This window comes from Phaethon aethereus (assembly GCF_964289735.1).
Source record: "Phaethon aethereus genome assembly, chromosome: 3".
Taxonomy (NCBI): domain Eukaryota; kingdom Metazoa; phylum Chordata; class Aves; order Phaethontiformes; family Phaethontidae; genus Phaethon; species Phaethon aethereus.
The window spans coordinates 105,856,011-105,879,173 of record NC_138576.1 but is presented as its reverse complement, the minus strand read 5'-3'; the positions used below and the strand labels follow the sequence as shown (position 1 = coordinate 105,879,173).

Sequence of the window (23,163 nt, the reverse complement as noted above, 5' to 3'; positions counted from 1 at the left end):
TTTTTGGCTATTAAAAAAGAAAACAGTGGCTTTTTCATCGTTCATAGGTTTTCTGTGAGGACTTTATGCTGTGAGCCAGCATAGAGCTGAACACAAATACAGGTTCGAAAGATGAATTAGTGCCATAGTTGAAAAGAGATCGTATTCTTTCCATCAAGCATAGACTAGATTGTGGTTTCTTATCTTATTGTATACATCATGCTCAATAGGTTTTTGCTTAATTTCTTAGAGTAATTCAGCCTTGCTAAATACATCATGAAAATGCACAAGCCAGGCACAAAAACCTTACCTGCTCCCTATCCCTATTATTATAATGATTCTAATGGAAAAAATACTCTCACATAAAAACATAATTTACCTATCATTGGCAAATGGGTAAGTAGAATTTTGCAAGAATATGGTAATTGTAAATCTGTTCTCGTTGTCTAGAAGGGGAAGAGGTAACAGGGGTGGCTTTTTGCAAAAGCTGAAATGCTTCTGAAGCTCTGTTTTGTAGTTGGCAATGAATGCCATGGTTAAAAATAGAGTGACAATTTAAAGCTTTTGTTTGGGAGTTTTAGTTCCCTGAAAAAAATCGTACAAGAAAAACATGATCACGAAAAGTGCAAGCCTTGTGCACAGTCTTATTTTTGCATGACCAGTTTGAAAGCAGGATGTTTCTGCAGAATCTAGACCCAGGTTTGCACTGAATGTTGGTTTAAGGGCTTGAATTGTAGAACTTTTTAATTTGCCATTGTATACCTTTTTCAGAGAGTCCATCCTGCAAAAAGAGATGTTTTGTCCATCTCAGATTGCTCTTCTTTTTTTCTTTTTTTTTTTTTTTTAATTTCTATGTTCTTAGGTTTTATTTTTCGCCCCTTGTTGGCCTTATTTAGTGGGGTGACCATAGAGACATCTACTGGCAAAGGCTGGCAGTGATGCCATTGTATACACATGTCCTGAGCTCCACTGCTGCAATGTGATTATCCAAAGTTGTCTATTTCTGGCTCTCAAGGATAATGTCGGCTAAAACCACTCTTGGATTTTCTCTTTTAAAAAAAAAAAAAAAAACAGTAAAATGCCCTATACTGACATCCCAGATGCATGAAAGATGATGCTTTGTACTGTTGTGGTTCCTGATCTGTAATAGTTGCAATACCCACATGTAAGCCAAGGATTTTTGGAGTAGTTTGCAATGTACACTGGCTCTGTATTTTGTTGATCCTCTCTTCTGGCTGCAAAGGCTAAGCCTTTTAATACTCATTTTTCCCTTTTGAAAGCATTGGTTTTGCAGATTTACTAAATTAGTAATTCATCACTCAGCTATGTTTGTAAATTTTTTCAGTTGCTGGGGATGAACATGAAATAATTGTTGACAGAAATCACTGTTAACAGGAAGTGTCTTTTCCAGCCCATGGATTTTCTTTTTGCTGTAGTGCATAATGTGCCTATGAAACATACATATATAAAGCATGACACACACATTCCAGCTGATTTCCAAACAAATAGTTCATATTTTGGTATTTTGCTGAGTTCAGCAAGGCTTTATAGGAATTTCTGGATCCTTAAGCAATCGAATAAAGTGATTTTTAGCAGGCAAATCAATCCATCAGTATTACATGGTCCTATTTTGTTTTTCTTGGAGCATATTTAAAATTGTACATTTGAGGTGTCAAGGTTCAGGAGTCAAGTGCTACATGTGATAAATTAAGCAAAGGTCAGAGGCTATGCAATGCAGTTTCAGAAGATTGTCTACCTCTGCCTTTGCAGCTCATTCATGCTGAAGTGATGCACTATGGGAATTACTACCAAACTCTGCTCTGCAACATCTGCTCTCCCTAAGTGAGTTAGTGCACGTCAGACATCTTTATGTCAGAATATTGCAGTGATGGATGCAGTCTTCAGAAAATGCTGCATAAAAATCTGGTGTGCCGTTCTGGCCATTAAGTGAAATTACTATTTAAATTAATGGCGCTGTCACAGTTTATCTGTGCAAAGAATGAACGCTGATTAGGGTATTAAGTAATTAGCAATTTATCACACTGGAACAAGGTTGATAATAATTAAAGAAGTAATGGTTTACCAAAGAAACTAGAAAGGGAGTCACTTCTTGTTAGGCGAGTGAAATCTTGGCTGAAAAATTTAATTCAGTTAAACAAAGATGAGGTTCACAGTGGAAGAATACAGCCTTGTTTGTTTCAACAGAAAAACAGTTCGTTATCAAAATTTTAGTTTGCCTGTCAAAAGTCCCTTGGGGCTGTCTGAGTTGCTTATTAGTATTGAATTGAGTAATTTTCTGCATTAATTCTTTTCTCAAAATTGGTAGAATCTAAGGACAGTTTGGAAAAAAGGCGTGCACAGGGGGAAATAGTTACCTCTTGGAAAGCTTGTGATCACAGTTTGATTTCTGTAAATGAAACCAGCCCTGAAAATAGGTAAAATATACAAGTAACATCATCATTTTGAGTCATTCCAGTGATTGGAATGAAATGCTCTGAATGCTTTAGCAAGATCATGCCTTTAAAGAGTAATTTTCATTATGTATGACTTCCTAAAGAGAGATTTGCTGCAATAAATGGCAGTGAGAAAAGTGGCCATTTTTGCATATGTTTTAAATGTCTACATACCACAGACATTATGTCAAATACAAATTACTTTATAGATGTAACGGTATATCACAGCCCTGTTTTTTTGTGTGATATCTTTCTAGCTGAATTAGTAATAACATTTATTTCATTGCCAATTACAGAGGTGTTTGTAGCATTTGTTTCAGAGTTAAAATTTACCATGTGCTTTAAATGGTGTGGGGTTCAATGCTAGTATTTCACAGTTGCAGGCTCATTCATGTGAATATTTGGAAAATTACACTGGTTATATCGGCTTTTAATTTTAAAGTAAAATTATTAAAAATAGAAGAAAGGCTGTGGAATTAATTTTGGCAGCTTATCAATTCCACCACAGAAATGCAGATTATATTTAGATATTAACTTCTTAAAGAGCACTTCTCTGCATCAGATGACTGAAGCTTCACTATGCATATTTGGCAAGTCACCCATTCAGTTCTACGTCCCTAGTATGAACCCCCACTTTAAAACATAAACTATAACGTGAAACTGAAAATGAAATTCTGGAACACTAAGATACACTGTTGGAAGACTGCCTGTGTAAGGGAGGGTGAATGAGACCTGACTGGAAAGTACATGGAGAAGCTTTCTCCATTTCTCCATTCTACAGGAAATTTTCATCAACAGTCTGTCTTTGACCTGCTGTGCACTGTTCTGTGGTACGGTATTTCATAGCAAAGGTTCTTACAAAAGTTCAGCAATGGTGTAAGTTGATTGTAGGGCATCCCTGTTTATTCCTCTAATTCTTGATTGTTTTCAGCAGGTCTAGAAGTCAGGACGCTTACTTCAGTCACCTCACGTCCATATTTAATCTCACTTTAGCTAAATCTGCGCAATTCCAGCTGCTGATGGTTTTATGCCAAGCTATATTGCATTCTGAGCTTTCTCCTTTCTTTATCGATTTATTTATTTACTTACATTTCATATTCAGATATATTTTTTTTGTTTGTTCATTTCAGGGATGTTCTGTTGTGGGCAGGAATATGTGAATATGTCAGATACCATATGCTGCTCAGGTTCCAGTGGTGAGTTCCTAGCACATGTTAGAAAGAATGACCAAGTGCCAGTAAAATGCTGTGAGACTGAACTTATTCCAAAGAGCGAAGAATGCTGTAATGGAGTTGGATATAATCCTTTGAAATATGTTTGCTCTGACAAGATTTCAGCTGGAATGATGATGAAGGTAATTGATAGAAAATCTCTCGGTAGCTCTGATTTGACGATGGGAAGAGAAATACACTGTTCATAACTATTTTTCTAAAATAGGAATATAAAAACTCTTGTGTGCATTATTCATTTTCACATTACATCCATATTAATACCGAATGAGTTCACCATGATTGATGTTATTGCAATGAATTCTAAAGGAATTAATAATGATTAGCTGCCTCTGTGAAGTGTTGCCCAGCACTTCAGATTAGTACAGTGGCTAAAAGCTGGCATACTAACAAGACTGGCATGTATAGCCAGCTTCCGTTCTGTGGCCACAGTTCCTGATGATGTTCTTTAAGTGGAAATGGAAATTGAAGTGGCCAGTTCTGAAATATAAAAATGCTATTGCATTTCAATTTATACTGCCTGCCCAAATTGAACCTAACCTCCTAAAAATATGTAAACAAAAATAAAGCAATTGATATTTTCTTGAGGGGCTTAACCCTGATCCTATAGAAAACCAGTGGCAATTTTGGCATAAGTTTCAGCAGTACTAGGATAGGTCCCTGTATAACTTTTAGCAGCAGTGAGGGTACTATATTTTTGGTCCTTTTCGCACCTAATGAATTATACAGTTTATTTTCACTTTATTTTAATGTAAGAGAAAAACTAAGCACCATAAAGGCTAATTCCATCTCTTCTGAGAGTGGCCAGTGACTATAGGTATGAGCATAAGACAATTTGGCCATACTTTCAAAGCCACAAGGTCTTGCAAGTCCAGTTGAATTCAGGAGAGATCTTCAAGAATTAGCATCTTGGTGTTATACGTAAGCTGTAAAAATATTGTCAACTGTTATTACAGTTTTTGTTTAAGAAAATGAACATTTCAAAGGATGGAAACACTTTTTACATATGTATATTATTTTATATAAGTTTTTGTTGATTTATATTTATATTTAGAGAGGGAGAAAGTGGGTGAGAGAGAAAGAGGGTTAGATATTGTGAATTCTACAATATGGAAATCAGGTAGATATTGCGGAATTTATGATTAAAGTAAAAAGAAAAACAGACCTCATCCTGCCACATACAGGTGTTCCTGTATCCATTTCATTCATCTGCTAAGTTAATACACAAATATTTCTTCCATCTTCTCCTTTTCATGTCAAGGTTTTAATGTCATTTCATTTTCAGACTGAATAATTTTCTCCTAGAGAAAATCCAAGTGTTGTGATGAGTCAGCTACAGCTCCTCAATGCACTGTATTAGTAGTTCAGACAAGGCAAAGAATGGCTGAGAATAGGTTAATGAATCCTGGTAGATAACATTGTAGATCCATGCCTTAGGTATAATGTATAAACAAAAGAAGCGCTTTGTATTTCACTTACCCGCAGTAGAAAAGAGATAGCAATGCTGGCTTTCTGGTGTGTATAGATTTACTAATATTAAAAGGACTGATATTCTGAGACATACTCTGGAGCTACTTTGTATGTAAATCCACTTCATCTCTATCCTACAACTTATGTTGATATCTATCACAACATAATTTTTGTGAAAGTGCCAAGTTTGGGAAATTAAATTAGCTAAAGTTCCTAATCAGCTAACAAACTAATTTCCATAGGTGAATTGAGGAAGCATTAGATATAATCTGTTTGTTTTTCCTTCTAAAGTTTGTAGCCTAATGGGCAGAAATATTTGTAGCAAACGTTGCAGTACCTTTCATCCTGCAACAACCTATATTTTATGAGGATTATTGCTCTCTGGCTTATGGTTTGGCAAAAATACTATTTCATGAATTTTGATGGAAACTTGTGGATGTTCAGTGTATATTTCTATTTCTGTGAATTGTTCTTTATGGGTTAAATCTTATATCTGCATCAACGTTTGCAGAGGTCCTCTTATTGCAGCAAAACAGCTTTTTAGGAATGATGTGGTGGTGGATAGGATTTATATCACCCATGGATAGAGTTCTCAGCCTTGATAGCTGCCAAGGAATTGCACAGAGCCCTCTTGTGTACTTGGCAAGCTGTGTGAGGGGCTGGGAATTTGCTACTGATTTGCCACGGATATTGGCCTTTGCAGGAGCAGAATGTTCAAATTCTCCCATAAAATCTTGTTCTCATTTGATTATAGACTCTTTTACTTTCAACAAACCCAGCCATGTGGGCTTCCAGTGGTTAACATTTGTGATGTTTTAATGCAGGGACCCTACAAAAAAAGGTGTTTCTTTTAGAAAGGATTATAAAAGCATTAATGACAAAAGACAGTAGACAGGCCAAAGGCTGAAAGGGTGTCCCATATGCTAGAAATATCATGTATTCAATGTGGTTGCTTGATTTGTATGTTGTATAAAGAAAGAGAAATACTAACGGAAGCATCTGTAAAGAAAGGAAGATGCAGTAAATATATTAAAATTGCATGTATATTCCTTAGGTAAAAGAAGAATGCAAGGCTAATATCCTTTGCCCTTTATCTATGGAGGCAACAGCACATTGTGGAAAGTGTGACTTTGATCCTAGGGAGAATATCTGTGCGTGGATAAAAGGTTCACAGGGTGCTACAGAAAAGGAGATAAGGGAAGGTGTGTGTCCAGCTGAAGAGGAGACTGTCTACACAGGAAGTCCAAACCAGTATTCATTTACAGGTAAGGAAAAGTGGCATATCAGATTGGTGATTTGCTAGTGTATTTAATTCGCTGTGGAGAAAAAGATGTCTCAAGTGCTATCAAGTATTCTAATTAAATGTGAAGCAATTGTAGTGAAGTAGCATTCTATAAGAATTAATCCATGAATCAGGGCAGTATCTTCATGGAAATGAAATGAGTAACAAGAAGTTCAGTAAATACATAAAGTCTAAACCTCCTTTCACAGAAGTTGATAGAACTATTGCTACATCAGAAAATGGCCCTGACTAAAGGAATGACTTCCATATCTATCTGTCTTTATATACAGAAGTAGTCCCATAGGCACAGAAAAAAATAAAAGTTATTTTGTATTTTGATAAGACTGAGATGATCCATACGTAACTTTCTTTTTCTAGACCTGAACCTCGAACCTTTTATCACATACGAGTACAGAGTGGCTGCTTGGAACAGCTATGGAAGAGGCTTCAGTGAAATTAGCAGAGCTGTCACTAAGCAAGATGTGCCACAGGGTGTCAGTCCACCAAAATGGGCCAAAGTGGATAACCGGGAAGACATGATACTTCTAAACTGGGAGGAACCGCTTCAACCAAATGGTATTGATATGTTAAAAAAAAGAGTATGTTCTGTCACTCAACTGGCAGTGTTCCAAAAATCACAAACTATTTCTTAATTAATCACTGGCACTGAAATATACGTCTTCCAAAACTTGGCAAGAAGAATTTGCTCTAGGTTGAGATCATTTTCATTGCAAATAAGAGTAGAGTCTAACTGCACGGAAGACAATTTACTATGTCTCTAAGCAGAGCCCAGAAGCCTCTTTTAACAACAGTTACTACAAATAACTGGCAATATGATCAGAAAATCACAATCCTGTTATAAAATATTTGGGGATTCAGCGGCAGGGGAGAAGTGGGTGATACTTATGTTTCTTTCAGGAAATCTTGCTTATGATTTTCAAACAGTGAGAAAACTTGGCATGGCTGTCTTAAGATTGAGAAATACTGAGACGCTGATATGGAGGTAGAGGAGAGCAGCTGGTAATTGACATTAGCCGTTTAAAGAGGATGATTGTCTGTTACAGCGGTCATCTAGAGATTTCATTTAATATTTTCTGTGTGCAGAGTAGGTTATTATAATATACCATCACACAGGATTTCTCAGCTAACAAAAGGGAAAACTTTCTTTTCGCAATAGGTCTTATTATTCACTATATCATTCTCCGAAATGGAATTGAGCGTTTTAGAGGAACAGAAATGAGCTTCACAGACACAAGTGGTGTCCAGCCATACCAAGAATATTCATACCAGCTGCGAGCCTGTACTGTTGCTGGTTGCGCAGACAGCAGCAAGGTTAGTAAATGGGTCTTTATGGAACTGGTGCCAGAATTTTATCAGCCAGTATGGTAACATAAAAATGCTTTTGGAAAGGTGCAATTTGAAAATGTGATGATTACTGAGTAAGCAGGTGAAAAACATCAATAATCTTATTTGGATTCAACTACTGACAGGTGATTATTTGGAACCTAAGGTTGATACAAGCAAGCAAAAGAAGAAAGCAGAATCTCTCAGTCTTGGCAAAGCTGAAATTGCACTGTAGGAACTGATGTTTGTTAAAGAGAAAGCTGCACATGATAGACTAAAATAAGGAATATTAAAACACACTTTCTTTAAGCCTTGAAATTAAGTCTTTGCTTCTCACTAGGAGGTCTATAGACTCTTCTTCCATGGTATTTCTTCATTTATCTGCTTCAGCTCTAGTCTATCAATTTGTTCAACAACCTTCTTATTTAGAACCTCCTTCCATTATATTGCCCTTCAGTGGCTTTCCATGTCTGCACCTGCTTCAGGTTTTACACCCCCTTTGTGTATAGCCTGCCTCTGCATCAGTTTTAAGTAAACAGAATCTCATCCCTCCCTTTGTCACTGCTTCATTTCCTCTTGTATAACTTCGAATCACGGATGCCTTTCACCAGCTGGTGAAATTACTATTTAACCAGCTCAAGTTTCTATTCTGCAAAGTACCAACCTTATTCATCATCTGGAAAAACTATTTCTTAAGTGACCTCTTTTTCACAATAGTATCCTTGCCTCTATGAAAATGAATTTTTAGGGGCAGAGGTGAGGAATAATGGCTGTGCTTTGTAATTATAATACCTATGGGATTGAAAAATTGATCTTTTTTTTTTCCCCCAGTTGTTTAAATGTTCTTCTTATTGGTGCAAATCTCAGCCAAAAGTATGAGAAAGAAACACTGATGCAGAGGGATGGAGATAGGCACATAGTCCTCTACCTGCACACAGAGCTGTGGTCTGGAAGCTATATAGGCACAGTTGCTAAAACCATTGGCCTGAGCTAATAAATCCTGATATTTCACTTGTCTGTAATTAAGGAGTTTACTATTGTAAACACTGTAGTCTGCAAGCAGGGACTGATTCCACCAAATGCACTAAGACAATATATTATAGAGGGCACATTTTATATTTACAGCATAATATAAATACTTTATAGTGGTAATAACAGAAAAAGAAAAGCGATTCTCAAAGAGAAAAAGGTCTGACTCACTTATTAAACTATTGTAATTTGGAAATGCTTCTGTAGGAGATGGTAGAGATGTGTCAGTAGAAAATTAGCTTTTTCCTTTTTCTTCTTTTTTTGTGGAAAGAGCTTAGTAAGTGCAAAGTTATTCTATCTTTCAAAATCTTTGGTTTCCTTACAAAAATATGGAGTTGCAAATAACTACAATAGAGTTCAGATTGCATGGGATATATGGAGGCTTAGCCCCATGTTTACTGGTACTTAAAATATATGAAATCAGGCAGTTAAAATGCAGAGACACTGACAAACCATATGGAAGAGAGTTAGCAAGAGTTTTCAAGCCATGCAGTTTGCTGTGCTATATGCAGCAGCTAAAACGTGGTGAACCTGTTGTGATAAATTGTAGACATAGACTTATGTAATGTATTCAAGGTCAGATTTCATTGTGAAAAAGGAGGAAAAAAGTAACTAGTTCTCCAGGCCCTTGGTAATGATATGCCAGCCCAAACAACATTTTAAAACAAAAGTGACATTCTCATTGATCATGGTATCTAGTGTACTATTACATTAAATTGCTGTTTAATTCATATGTCTTCAGGTAGTTGCAGTCACTGTCCAAGGAGTCCCAGAGAGTGTTCCACCACCAGACATCAGTGCTTTGAACTCAACAGCATTACATTTAAGCTGGATTGCACCCAAGAAACCAAATGGTATCATCAGAGAGTACCAGATCAGTCAAGCAGGGAAAGGACTTATATACACTGGCGCTGCAAGCAGAATGCAGCACACAGTATCAGGTAAGGATGCAGAGCTCTGACAGGCTAATGTCCTGTCCTTAAGATGGAAGACAGTATTTACATATTAAAAATGCTACTCGTCAGTAACTTTTAAATCCACAGTACTGTGCACAGTTTATAATGCTTTATCATGACTTCACATATCTTCAATATATTTTTCTCAATCTCTTTCATTTCTGCATGCTGTTTGTTAGACTACTAATAGATTTTATTTCAAAATTTTAAAATAAATCTATCCAGCTCAATTCAAGATGTGAGCTTTGTGGTGTGCTCAAGGTCTCAGATATTCTGTGTAGGCTTGCCATCCCTTCACACAGATTCAACTCTGTCTTTTACCATCATTAATGTGCGGTAATGCAGTCGACCGTCGCAAGTGCTGCTGTGAGTGTCTAGCAGTGTAGGAGCAAGAAGGATCCAGTACTTTATGCCTGACATAATAAAAAGGAAAGGAAGACAGAAAGGGAAAGATCCTGGATTCTGTTTATAATCTCATATATTACTTATAACCATTTTCTAAATACTTGGTGAAATTTCACTTGTGTGTGTATCTGAAAGAAGCTTAAGTCAACAGATTTTGGGGGAAGATTTGACTCAGACCTCAAATGTATTATTTTCACATATTCAATTTTTAGTTATATTTGAATGTTACACTGAAGCAAAATTATTCTTAGTAATGTTTCTGTTGAACACAAAATGGAAACATGAGCATTCTGGGACGTCTCTGTTCACTCTTTGACCTCAGGTTGCTCATCAAATTCTTGTATCTATGATGTTTAGGAATTCATAAATACATTAATTTTTCCTATTTTTTTTTTCCACCCAAGTAGGAAACTTAGAGGTTCATATGTTATACACACTATATGATAGCCACCCAAAGAGCAGAAGTTGACTTAGGGGACATAAAACCTATATAGCATATATGGCACTCTCAACCATCCCTCAAAGCATACGTCCTGAGTCAGAGTGGATCCCTTAGTGCTTTAAAAGAGTTTGTCCTTGCTGTAGTCACTCACAGAGGAGTAAAGGATTGCTGTTCCTCTTTGACAATATCATGCTCAAGTGTGAAATTCATCAACTCTATATTGCGCCTGTCTCTATATTCAGTGCTTCTGGACATGAGATATTAACTAGAATATGCCAGTTGGTGGTACATGTTTTAGAATTGCTGTTGTAAGTTTATACTTTGAAGAACACCTACTAACAAGGAATGATTTATAAAACCCATTGAAGAATATTTCTCATGCTCCCATTTCCTTCCCAAAAGGCAGTTATACCTCCAAAATAGCTGAGATTTTAATGCAAACAATACTGTTTTTCTTACCAGTTGGAAGGGAGAGGAAATGAAATTACGTCCTGAGAAACAAGGATCTTTTTACCTTTTGTGTGCCTGTTCTGTTAAGCCACTGTCCAATGCTGCTATGTTAAGCCAGGGCTGAAATAAGTGATCGTCCCTCCTGACAGTCATGATCAAATCTTGTGCTGTTTTCTGCAGGACCTTCCTTCGGTAATAATGTGGAATTCATGGCAATGATTTAGCAATGTGGATAATTCTTGGTCCCTAAATTAAAAGAATAAGATAAAACAACCAAATTTATTTCATACATAATCCAAATGTTTGAACTAATGTCTTATTCCCTGTGGATGTGTGTTTTGATTTTTCCCATCTTCATTTATTTCTTTTTTTTTTTTCCCCCCTAAACTGTATGCTTTTCCCTGAGCAACAGTTGAACATTAATGAAGCTGTAGCATTAGTCTTTCTTGAGACTTTGAATCCAGGGTCTTGCAAACAACAGACAAGAAGGCTAGCACCTTGCCACTGCACCATTGTCTTGCTGCTTATTTTTAATTACATCAAAGCTTTGGAAACATGATCCCACAAATGCTTTGTGGGAATAGCGGTGAATGTGCTCATCATGTGAAATCCATAAATTGCTTATAATCCTCTCAAGATGTTAAAAAAAGCATTAAGTAATTGAAGACAGGAAGTCCTCAGTTAATTATTTAGAGGTGTTATCAATGCTTTAAGCAAACTGAAGCATTTTCTGCTATCTCACTGAGTTGAATGCCACTGGGACCTAGGGGCAGCAGCCATCATCTTCTCATATTCTCTAATGCAAACAGCACATGGCAGCTTGTCAATAAAAGACCTTTTTATATCATTTATTACTGAACACTTCCACTACCCTGTACAGAACAATTTGGATGACAGTTATGGCATTGTTTCACTTTGTGTTACTACTACTTTACAAATGGGCCTGCTAATGCTTTGCAGTGGGGGCCAGGCAGAGGGTAAGACTGAAGAAAATAATTAGGGGAATTGTAACAGAAAGCTAAGAGTGCCCTCTTCAGCAGCAGCAGGTGGGTTTATAGCAAAGATTCTTCTCAACTCCCCCTTTTTAATACACTGATTCCAAGTAGGAATAGTAGCAATATTTATTGACAATTTGTAGGATCGATCATCTTTAGGTAAAAGCTAAGCAAGATCATTGATGTTTATTCTAGTAAAAGAAACAATATTAAGAAATACCTTATGACTAAATGGTTTGAAATTCTTTCATCTGAACATATTCTCTATTTCAGGGTAGTGAAACCTGAAGAGATACAGAGAAGTTGTCACTGGTCAATTCTATCTCCATGCAGCACTAAATCATTAGTAATATTTACCTAAAGGAAACTCTTGGGGGTAGAGGGGTTGTGTGAGGCTGTGGTCAGCAGTCTGACATCCTACTGAGTAAAATTCCCATGGCGAGGCCCAGGAGCGTTACCCTGGGAGCTAATTACTGACCTTGCTGGAGCCATACCCACAAATGGAGAGAAAGTAAGAAGAAATTGATTTGGCTAACAGAATGATGCGTTCTTAAAAAAAACACTGTTTCACATCCTTTCGGCAAATGACAAATGATGCAATAACAAAATAGACTGCTACGTTAAAAAAAAATAATTAAAAAAACTCCCACTGTAATAGACCAAAAAAGAAAAGGTAAGGAGAGGAATCCTCTAGTGAACAATCAAGTAGAGGAATTGGAAAAGCAAAATGCTGTTTATGTTTCAAGATTATCTTACTTGTTATTTTTATTATTAATCACATACATAGATTTGCACAGAGCTTTCCAAAGCATGCATAAGACAAGACGTTTAATGCAAAGCTTTAATAATCTAGATAAAAATTTGCTGTGACTGCTCCATGTATGACTAGAGGTATCAGGTATCAGAATTTCACCAATAAATTTAGTGAAACCATGTGCTCTTTTTTTAATGCTCATTTTTCTCTTTAAAGTGTAGTTGTAAATGAGTATTGCTTTATTATGCATGTTTCCTTTAAAAGTGAACATGACTCCCTTTAGGGGAATTCAAGTAATTTGTTGCCACAGTAATCTTTTCTATCCTGAAATGTTAAATACTTGGCTTTCCTCCATGCTTTTGCCTCTCTCTAGTCTGCAACTGTCATTTTCTCCCTTCTTACTTTTATATGCAGTGTTCAGATGATTTTTCTTCTCTTTCAGTTCATGATTAGGTTACAGCCAGGGCTGTCCCTCGGAGTTATCTCTTTATTTTCTCTCCTTCACATCTTGTTCAGTTTGTAAGCAGCCTGCATGTCTTCCATTCAGTATTTTACCTTTCTAGATAATTGTTGCTTATTCTTTCTCTCTGTTTGGTTGTAATATATTTTAATTAAAATATCTTTGTACTGGCTATAAGCAAGGATTTGTTTATAAACGAAGATCTTGCCCAGACTTTTTTTTCTTGTCACAGAATTGCATTGTTCTCGAAGTAATTACAATTAGGCACATAAGCTACATTGGAAGTTCATTATTAAGGTCACAAAGCCACGCACTTGTGCTGTGCCTCTTCCAGGGAGGAATAAAATGGAAAAAGAAAAAAAAAAAAAAAGGCTCCTGTATGTAGGACTGCTGCCTCAGCTTTTCCTATGTTTGGTAGGTCTATTCCTTTTGGGAATCATGGTGTAGATGGTCCTCATTCTGTGTCTGCCCAGAGCTAAAGGATGCTACAAGAACGATGCTGAGGTGCTGGAGCGTGTCCAGAGAAGGGCAACGAAGCTGGTGAGGGGGCTGGAGCACAAGTCTTATGAGGAGCGGCTGAGGGAACTGGGGTTGTTCAGTCTGGAGAAGAGGAGGCTGAGGGGAGACCTTATCGCTCTCTACAACTACCTGAAAGGGGGTTGTGGCGACGTGGGTGTTGGTCTCTTCTCCCAAGTAACTAGTGATAGGACGAGAGGAAATGGCCTCAAGTTGTGCCAGGGGAGGTTTAGATTGGGTATCAGGAAAAATTTCTTCACCGAGAGGGTGGTCAGGCATTGGAACAGGCTGCCCAGGGAGGGGGTGGAGTCACTATCTCTGGAAGTGTTCAAAAAATGTGTGGATGTGGCGCTTTAGGACATGGTTTAGGGGACATGGTGGTGTTGGGTTAACGGTTGGACTTGATGATCTTGAAGGTCCTTTCCAACCTTAGTGATTCTGTGATTCTGTAAATTTCCTTTCTGCCTGGCAGAAGTCAGGGAGGCACAAGCTTGAAGTTCGTGTGGATGTGGAGCACAGCGAGGGAAGCAACAGGGATGGTGCCAACCCTGAGGGATAAAATGTGGCTCGCTGAGGGCCTGGCAGCACTGTTTGCCAAAAGGAAGGAAGGAAGGAGAAGGGGCAGAGGATGGCCAAGTGGCAGCACCCAGGGTGGCCCCACTGCTGCAGCGCTCCCACATCAGCTCTCTGTTGAGCTGCTGCCAGCCTCCCCTCTGGGGCCTTCCCTCAGCCCTGTCCACCGGCCCAGGAGCCATTTCAGACCCGCCTGCTGCCCTCAATCCCTGAGCGCCACTGTGCTGCCCTCCAGCCCCGACACAGCCATGGACCCTGCCTGGCCATGGGCCCTGCCAGTCGGGCCCACCCGCGGGCCTGTATCCCAGCCCAGCCCCATCCCCAGGGAAGTGCCGGGGCCCCTGGGCCTGCCCTACTCCACAGCTGGGTGGTGGGACAGGCCCTGGCAGGTCTCATGAGCCTTGGGGGATGCCGGATTAGAAAGCTACAGTGAAGCTGGCATGGGGGAGAGACTGTCTCTGGATGGAGGCAGCTGGGCATTCATATCTGTTCAGACTGTGGTGAGGAACGCACAGCTCAAGTTTTCACAGCTTGTCATAACCACATCTTCTTCATTTTCCGGACTCCCTGCCTGAGACCTGGGGCCTGATTTTCCTTAGCTCTTGGAGCTGCAGCTGCAGGCACTGGTTGTGCTTGGATATATAAAGTTTTGCACAGTACCAGGTACTCCTGACAGCTAGGTCCCAGGCATCCCAAATGGCCTCCTGGCAGGTCCAGGGAGGTTTTTGCTTCTGTCAGTCTCTTTGAGTCAGCATCCCGTTTCTGAAAGAGATAGATCTTTCTTTTCCTTTTGTTTTTCTTTGTTATTCCTCTGGTACTGTATGAAGCCATTTGCAATGCTCAGCTGGTTTGGTGTTAGTAAAGCAACTATATGCTCTAGGGGTGGACACTACAGGAAAAGTCTCAAATTACATACAATTAGGCAGGCCAGAGACCACATGTTGGAGGGAACTTTAGACAGGACTTGTGCCACAGAGCCTGTATACAAAGGGGGTCAATTCATATTGTACAGTGGCCTAATGCTGGGATTTCCAGGTTTATGAGTGTTCAGTATTGCAATCTTAGTATTTTTACAGAGTTTTTGTGTATAATTTGCTTCTTGTGGTTGTACTGTTTGGCCCCTTTGCATTCAAGAACAGGAACTTTTTTTTAATGTATTATGAGGTGTTAACAAGAGGGTCCTTGAAAACACGCAAGTGGGAGGTTTTGAGTCTCTGTGCCTGGTAATATAATTTTTAAGATCAACTTTGAGAAATACCCAAAAGAGTATTTTAGCAAAGACCCTGTAACCTGAGCTGGAGCACGGTCTGTGAGGCAGGCTGATCAGCAGCTAAAGCTGAGCTCCGAGGTGTTCAAGATAGGCTCACAGAGGTCTGCATCTTTAATGATTTAACTGTAAGAAGACTTTAATGGGTGTGCAGAAATGGCTATTTAAAAAGCTTAGTATCTTAAACAAATTTTTGGTACAATTTTATGAGGAGTTCTAAAGTCAAATTCTTAAGCTGCAGGCAACTTTGTGTCAAATCTGAAGTCGTTGACACACAGTACAAGGATGTTTGAAAATTTCCAAGGAAAGGTCAAAGCAATATATTCTCTTTTAGTCTCACTCAAGGATGTCCAGCATAGAAGGTTCGAGCTGAAAAATGAGTTTTTAAAAAATTACAAGTAACTAAAATGAATATCTTGTAATGGGGAAGGCTTGTTTGTCAATCCTGCTTCTAACTGCTTTATAACATTTATAGTGAAATCCTGTAATGAATAGGAAAAAAATAGGGGGGAAAATTGAACAAATAGAGGTTGGGAAGGGGGCAGGAACAGAGTATCTTTGGACTTGTTTGCAACATAGTAGAAGATTTCGTGTTCAAGCTAGAGAGTACTTTATTATCTTTTCTTATTACTGCAAATATATTTGTAATAAATTCTCAAAACATTACAGGCTCTTCAGCTTTTCAAGTCCAAAACTCTAAGCAATTACACTTTCAGGTGTTCATCTGTTGGAAACCTTTGAAATTCTATGGCCATTATCGCCGATGGAGATTATATCTGTGCCAAGAATGTTTAGGTGCTTTCCAGTTAATTTTTAACCATTTTATGCAGGCAGAAGCATAGGTTAAAAAACCCAACGAAACAACAAAAAAACTCCAACCAGCCAACCAACCAAAAGAAAACAAACAAACAAAAAACAAACCAAAAAACCCACCTTAGAGACTGGGTAAATTTCCATATGGTAATCTGAGCTGAGTTCTGGACTGTTGTTACTACACTGCAAGTGCCATCTGAGTTAATTGATTTGAAGGTAATTCAGATGTGTCTACATGAGGGCATCCATAGATCCATTGCAGCATAGACACACATTCAATCTGCATTGTCTTGTCAGGTCTTTTAAACTAATAGAGGATATATATCTACATTAGCAAGAATTCACCATTTCAGTATTATTCACATGTAAAATAAGAATGGTTCATATTTTATGTCTGCCAAAACTGCTAAAAGTGAACATTAAGTCCAGTGACTTTCTCTGTAGTGATACAATTCTTGGGATGCCTGATGTCAAAATCTCAGTCTAACCTCTGTTTGCTCTTTCTAGGTCTGCAGCCATACACTAATTACAGCTTCATGCTTACAGCATGCACATCTGCTGGGTGTGCTTCTAGCCAACCACTTTCAGGTCAAACTTTACAAGCTGCTCCTCATGGTAAGGAAAGAAGACATTCTTGTAGAACTGCAAAGAGATGGTCATATGGACTTGTATTTTCTGATGGCTTAACAAGGCACAAAACTCCACCATCATCCATCAAGCTATCATGTATAAATTTATACAAGAGAATCTGTCTCTCTCAGAGTATTTTTATCTTAACACACTCTTTATACTGACTGCCTAACACTGCATTTCTACTTTCATTTTGTGACAATTATTTCCCCAAGTTCATCTTTAAATTAGCGAGATTATAATTAGCAGATGCATATTTTTTTTAAAGCACAAATAAATATGCAGAGACAAAGGGGCATGTAAAGGCTGCAGCCTTTGGCCTTGTTCTCCATTAATCCGTACCATGTCTAGTTGGTTGTATTTGATGTAGGATAAATCCAGAAAGTGTGTTAAATTCTGTCATCCTCTGGCAATATTTTATGCTTTCATTACACTGCTGAAAGCAACAGCACAAACTGTGGGAAAGGAAAAAAAAAAACCTTTACATTTCTGTCATAAAATTAAAACATTGTCATTGTGGTGTTAATAGGGGTATGGCCAAAACCTCATCACATCATAGTCAGCTCAACAGAAGTGGAAATCTACTGGAATGAACCAAAGAAATGCAACGGACTCATTACTCAGTATCGATTATTTCGTGAGGGAGAACAGATTTTCCTGGGTGGCAGTACAGACTTGAATTTCACAGATGTTAACCTGCAGCCTAACAGTAGGTAAGGCATGTTAAAGACCGCTGGTAATATGTGAAAGGTGTTCAAGATATATGTAAATGTGTTTGTGAAATGTAGAAAATATAAGTTACTCTTTTAACAAAAGAAAAATTTCTTACAATATTACTTAATTACTGAAAAATTGGTAGAGCACTTTTAGGAGGCTTCCAAATGTTGGAATGCCTCAGTTAAAGGACTTCTCTTTTTTTCGTTTTCTGAGAAAGGTCATTCTGATTCAAAGAGGGGGAGGTTTTTTTCATTTCCTCAGGTGGTTGTTGGTGGCTCATTGGTTGCTTTTTTCCCTCATGGAATATACTTAGAAAAATTTAAGTCTTTATAAGGCAGACAGCACTGCACATGGTTTATAATGTTTCTGTGGATATTGAACACACTGGCTCAAAAGTAGCAGCTGCTGATATTTTTATAGAAGCCATTCTGAAATTGGTTTTGACACTTTTTGGGTCAATAGTTCTTTCTCTTATGCAAGCTAATGTGAATATTAGTATTAAAAGTATTATGATAAGTAAAGACTTTTCTCACATTAAGAAACCTTAAAGGTGAAAATCTTCACTAATGCAGTATTTGTAGTACCCTTTGTATAGTCTATTCACTTAAAATTGGTGAAAATGGAAATGTTCTATTACTGATATGCCTATAGCTTCTAACCATAGTGTCTACTGATCTTTTTGTGTTTGCGCAGATATGTTTACCAGCTGGAAGCCAGCACTTGGGGTGGCAGCAACACTAGTGATAAATATGTTATACAAACACCAGTAGGAACACCAGAGAAAATTCATGTCCCATATAATGTCACAGTAATTGATGCGTATTCTATATTTCTAGCTTGGGATGTGCCAGGTAAAAATATATTTCTATGTAGTACTTTGTAGCAAGATGAAAGGATGGAAAAATTAGTATATTCAGGCGGGCAGCTGAATCATTCTGATATTTTTATTCTTCGTATTTGGTTTTAGTGTTTGTGTGATTTAAATAACCAGTATCTAAAGCTGCTGTTTCCTAGAGACATATTATTTGAATAATTTTGACCTATATGCTTGACATGGGTATTGTGAGGATTAGCTGATCAAAAATCCGTATGTTAATTTGATCTTGTAAACTGTTATTGAGTGCAAGTATTAAGAAAAAGAAAACAAAAACAATTACCCTGAAAATAAATTTTCCCTTCTGTGCAGACCAACTTGAGTTATCGACAGGGAAACCTGCCAGCCTTTTGGGTTGATGATATCTTGATAGCTATTCTGGCAATTAAAATGTCCATTTGTCCTGCAGGTATACAACATTGAGCTCCTTTAACAAAAGGTGTAGGAGTGTGACACACAGAGATCCTGTGCTAGCTTTGACCTGACTGAGTAAATTTTATTCACTGGAGCACCATAGTGTTAGGTGGACATGTTACCTTGCAGGAGCGTGGGGCACCAAAGGCCCAGAAATATTTTTCCTCTTGTTACTTTTCTCCTGAGCATCACCAGGTTGTCTTGGCCTGCTACAGAGGTAGGCTAAGAAGGAGTAATTGAATATAGCGTCTTTTCATATGAGAGACTGTGCTCTGTTTCATTAATATAGATCATAGCTTAAGTGATTGGTGTATTTTACTGATGTTATAAAAATGATATGCTGTACTTATTGCGGGACAATGAGAACAATGTAAATGAACACTTTTCTGTCTAGTGTAGTTCATCTCCAGCAAGGTGTTTTCCAGTTTCTAGATATTCTTTTTTTTTTTCAGTTAAAATTAGGTCAATTCTTTTAGAAGCTTCAGACGTTTGCATATTGCAATAACAATAATATGTGTTTTATCAATGAGCTCAGGGAATTTTTTGATGTCTCCTCTTCCTAATTATTTAAGATGTTCTTTCCTTGCATAGCAGTCACAGTAACATCAATTGGTATTAGAAGTAGTCACCTAGAAAAAGTATTTTGCCTTCAAGGCTGGGATTGCAAGTATTGTGGTAGTGCTTAGCAGCGTTCACCCTACCCATTTAAGCAATGATTAATAAATCTATAATACCCTGAGCTGTCAATCTTTTAGTTTCCAGAAGCACAAAATCCATTATAGAAATGCTATAATGTATGAAAAAGATTAAAATCTTAAATTTAACTTTTACCCCTAATTCCTGAAAGGATTTAGAACCCAGCAGAAGGCAGGTGAATTCGAATGGCATATAAGCTACAGTTGGTTTTATTGGAAAGTGACTCATGCTGTATTATAGTTTTGATAATAAATGTAATTTAACGTTCAAAATATTCAGCAACTTTATAAATAGATTTAAAACATAAGAACATACCAGAAAAGCGTAGGCTTGTGAAGAATGGCGTGTTTCCCAGAAAAGCTTGTCTCCGTTGTTCTAGACCTTTTCTTTTCCAGCTGCTCGAATTCCTGTTACACGCAGTAGGTTACAAGCCTGCAAGGAGAATCGGGCTCTGTGTAGTACACTTGGTTATGTTGCAACTAAGGTTGTGCGTATAAACTTTCATGTATTCCTGAAACCACACGATCAGAGGGTTGAGGAGAGACTGGACATTATGACTCTGTAGAGGATGCAGGGTCAATGTCTTCACATGGCTGGAGGAATCATTCTCCTCAGTCAGGGGAAGGCACATGTCCTTCTTCCCAGGTACTGGGACGCACCTTGAACACATCTCACTTTCATGGGTCTGTGGTGACTTCGTCCCTGCCTCTCTGCCTTACCATTGTGGGGCCAATTATTTAAGTTTTTAACAATAAGGGCTTGTTTTTCATACAGTGCCGCTGTTGGGTGGACAGGAAAGCAAAACTTGCAGTTGCATTTGTTGTAGCATCTCAGGGCCACTAGCCGATCTTTCTTACAGGAATGGGGAGAACTAACAGCAGAGAAGTGTTACTAAATGCTACTAAATATTACTAATACTACTAAAAGAAACCCTTTGTGCAAAAACACAGGTATATGCAAAAGCTAGGAGATTAATTCTTGACCCTTCATAATTCTGCTTCAGGCTCATTCTAAGACCTTTGGGCTCCAAGTGTTTTTTCTCCAAGAAGAAAACTGCAGGTGTTGCAGGTGGAGGTTTATTTTGGAGGTTTTGACCTTCTGAAATAGCATACATCACATTAACAGGTCCTATGCATCCAAATCTCTGGGGCCACATACATCCCCACCTTGGTAGGATTAGCCAAAAGAGTCTACAACTTTTTATCCTTATTTATGTCATTGTGCTTGGAGTAACTTTTTTTTTTTCCTGATCTATTTTTCTCTGTGTATGAATCCTTGTTTCACAATAGGCTATATGAGGTATGTTTCCTTTATAAGCCCAGAATGCAGCTTTTATTCGAAGGATTGGCAGTCTTGGCAGTCACTCTTTGATGAGATAGTTGTTTTAATTGATATAGTCTCCATGAAAAGAAGTGCTTTTTACTAAGTTTTGATGAGAGGGTAGGTGGTCATGGTGTCTTCCTGTCTGTGGGTATCAGGGATGCTTTTGCATTCTATCTTCTCATCTGCTGTAATAAATTTGGATCAAATATTCATCCTCAGAATCAGAATTCATTATGGGCATCATATGATACAGACCTTCCTTTTGCATGGCTTTAATTATAATGTTTCAACATCTGTAATGTATCTAAATTTTATGACTTTATAGATATGTAGCATTTCAAAATTCCTGACTTAGCTGAAAAGCAAGGTGGCCGAGTAGTGGTTAAAGTGATGGATTCAGAAAAAATATTTGACATGCCTCACTCACTATGGAAAATAGGACTTTATTTCCTGAAAGAGGTATCTCATTATCTTGTGTTGCATTGCCTCTGTGCACAGACCTCAAAGGTACGGTACATTTCACTGATACGCTACAGAAAGATATGTTAGAATTATTACGGAACAACTATTAGTCCCATGCATAGAAGCAGAAAAGCTGAATGGAAAAAAACCCACTAGATAATTCTCCCAAGGCATATCCATAAATGTTATTGATAGGTAGGCAGGTAGCCATCCTGCATTTCAACTCATTGACAACCCCACTGGTCCTCACTGGGGACCTGATTCTTCTAGATATCTTCAGTTGTGGCTGGTGATACCATGAAAGCTGAATGTGCTCAAAAGAGTATCCTGTCCTGTGTTCCTAGGTTACTTGCTTCATACGTTAATGATCATCTGTATTAAAATGTCTTTTTTCATCATGTTGTAATGCTTTGCTTCATCCACCTCTGTGTTTGCTTATCAGTTAGAATGAAAGTTGTGTAACATGTCTGGATTCCTACTTTATACTTCTTGGGATCAAATTTGGTAATTGAATGACATTTGTTTGTGTCTCAGCTTCCCCAGGTAACCTGGTTTCTCCTTTACTGGTGGCCTAACAAATTGTTCTGACTTTTGCTAAGCCAATGTTACATTTCCTCATTTTTTTTTCTTGTGTAAATTACTGTTTGCTCCACACCACTGTAGGGCAAGTTTTTCAAGCTCCATGTCCAAAGTTCTGCATCCTGAAAGTAGTCAGTGTCTCCAGCTGTTACTGTCTTCAGAGTCTTGTTGGGAATACTTGATACAACCAGAATGAGATACCTACGTATTTGAAGCTTAATGTAAATACTTAATCTCAGGAAGCCAAATAGATTGTTTTATTTAGTGAAGTTAAATATTAAAATATAACTTTGCTCTTACTTGTTTTTAAATAAAAGATATTACATTCTTATTTTAGTATTTGTTGACTGTAAGTGAAATAGTTCAACTGTTTTGCTTTAACTGTGATTGGGTTTCACATCATATTAAACAATTTTTCAGCAACTGGCTTCAAACAGATTTTTGGTGACCAGCCTGTAAAACTGACTGTGGCTTTTTTTGCCCAATTCTAAACATCTTATGCTGCAAATTCTATTTTATGAGCTACCCTAGTTTTGAAGTACGCAGAGCCATCAAACCTAATTTGCAGAGTTTTGCACAGAATTGTCTATTAGATGTTATCCAAATATGCGCACAAAAAACCAAGGTTTAGTTTGATTGACTTGTCCCATTGCAAAATGTGCACCTGCTGTGAAATGAAGTCGCAGAGAAAAAAAGTGGAATAATTTAACTTTTTTATTTGTAAAGATAATCAGGGTTTTTCTGATTACATCTTAACTTCATAAATGTTAAATAACCTATCAGCATCTAGTTGTTGTAAATTATGAAAAAGAGTATTGCTGGGAATATTAACCAACTAAATCCTTGTTCTTTAGTGAACATGAAAATATGTTATGGCAGGTTGTCATTGTGCTCATGGTAACTTTGACACCAAATAACAAAACTGCCATTTGCACTTAGGGTAAATTGGTTCACTTGTGCTTTTACGGTTCCTTTTATTCTGACGTAAATTTATGAACTCTGGAACTAACCAAGTCGTGTGGTTTCCCAGCTGACTTTAACAAATATGTCC

General features: G+C 37.8%; 1 protein-coding gene across 1 annotated transcript in view; it reads left to right on the top strand.

Moving 5' to 3' along the window:
• The window catches only part of USH2A (usherin), a gene marked incomplete at its 3' end in the record, with an annotated part of 396,540 nt that overhangs the window by 309,425 nt on the left and 63,952 nt on the right, over positions 1-23,163 (top strand). The window contains exons 50-57 of the mRNA XM_081997162.1: positions 3,563-3,786; positions 6,186-6,396; positions 6,792-6,989; positions 7,591-7,749; positions 9,533-9,727; positions 16,925-17,032; positions 17,577-17,760; positions 18,458-18,615. Of these exons, the coding sequence (XP_081853288.1) occupies positions 3,563-3,786; positions 6,186-6,396; positions 6,792-6,989; positions 7,591-7,749; positions 9,533-9,727; positions 16,925-17,032; positions 17,577-17,760; positions 18,458-18,615 (1,437 nt within the window). The remainder of the gene's footprint in view (positions 1-3,562; positions 3,787-6,185; positions 6,397-6,791; positions 6,990-7,590; positions 7,750-9,532; positions 9,728-16,924; positions 17,033-17,576; positions 17,761-18,457; positions 18,616-23,163) is intronic.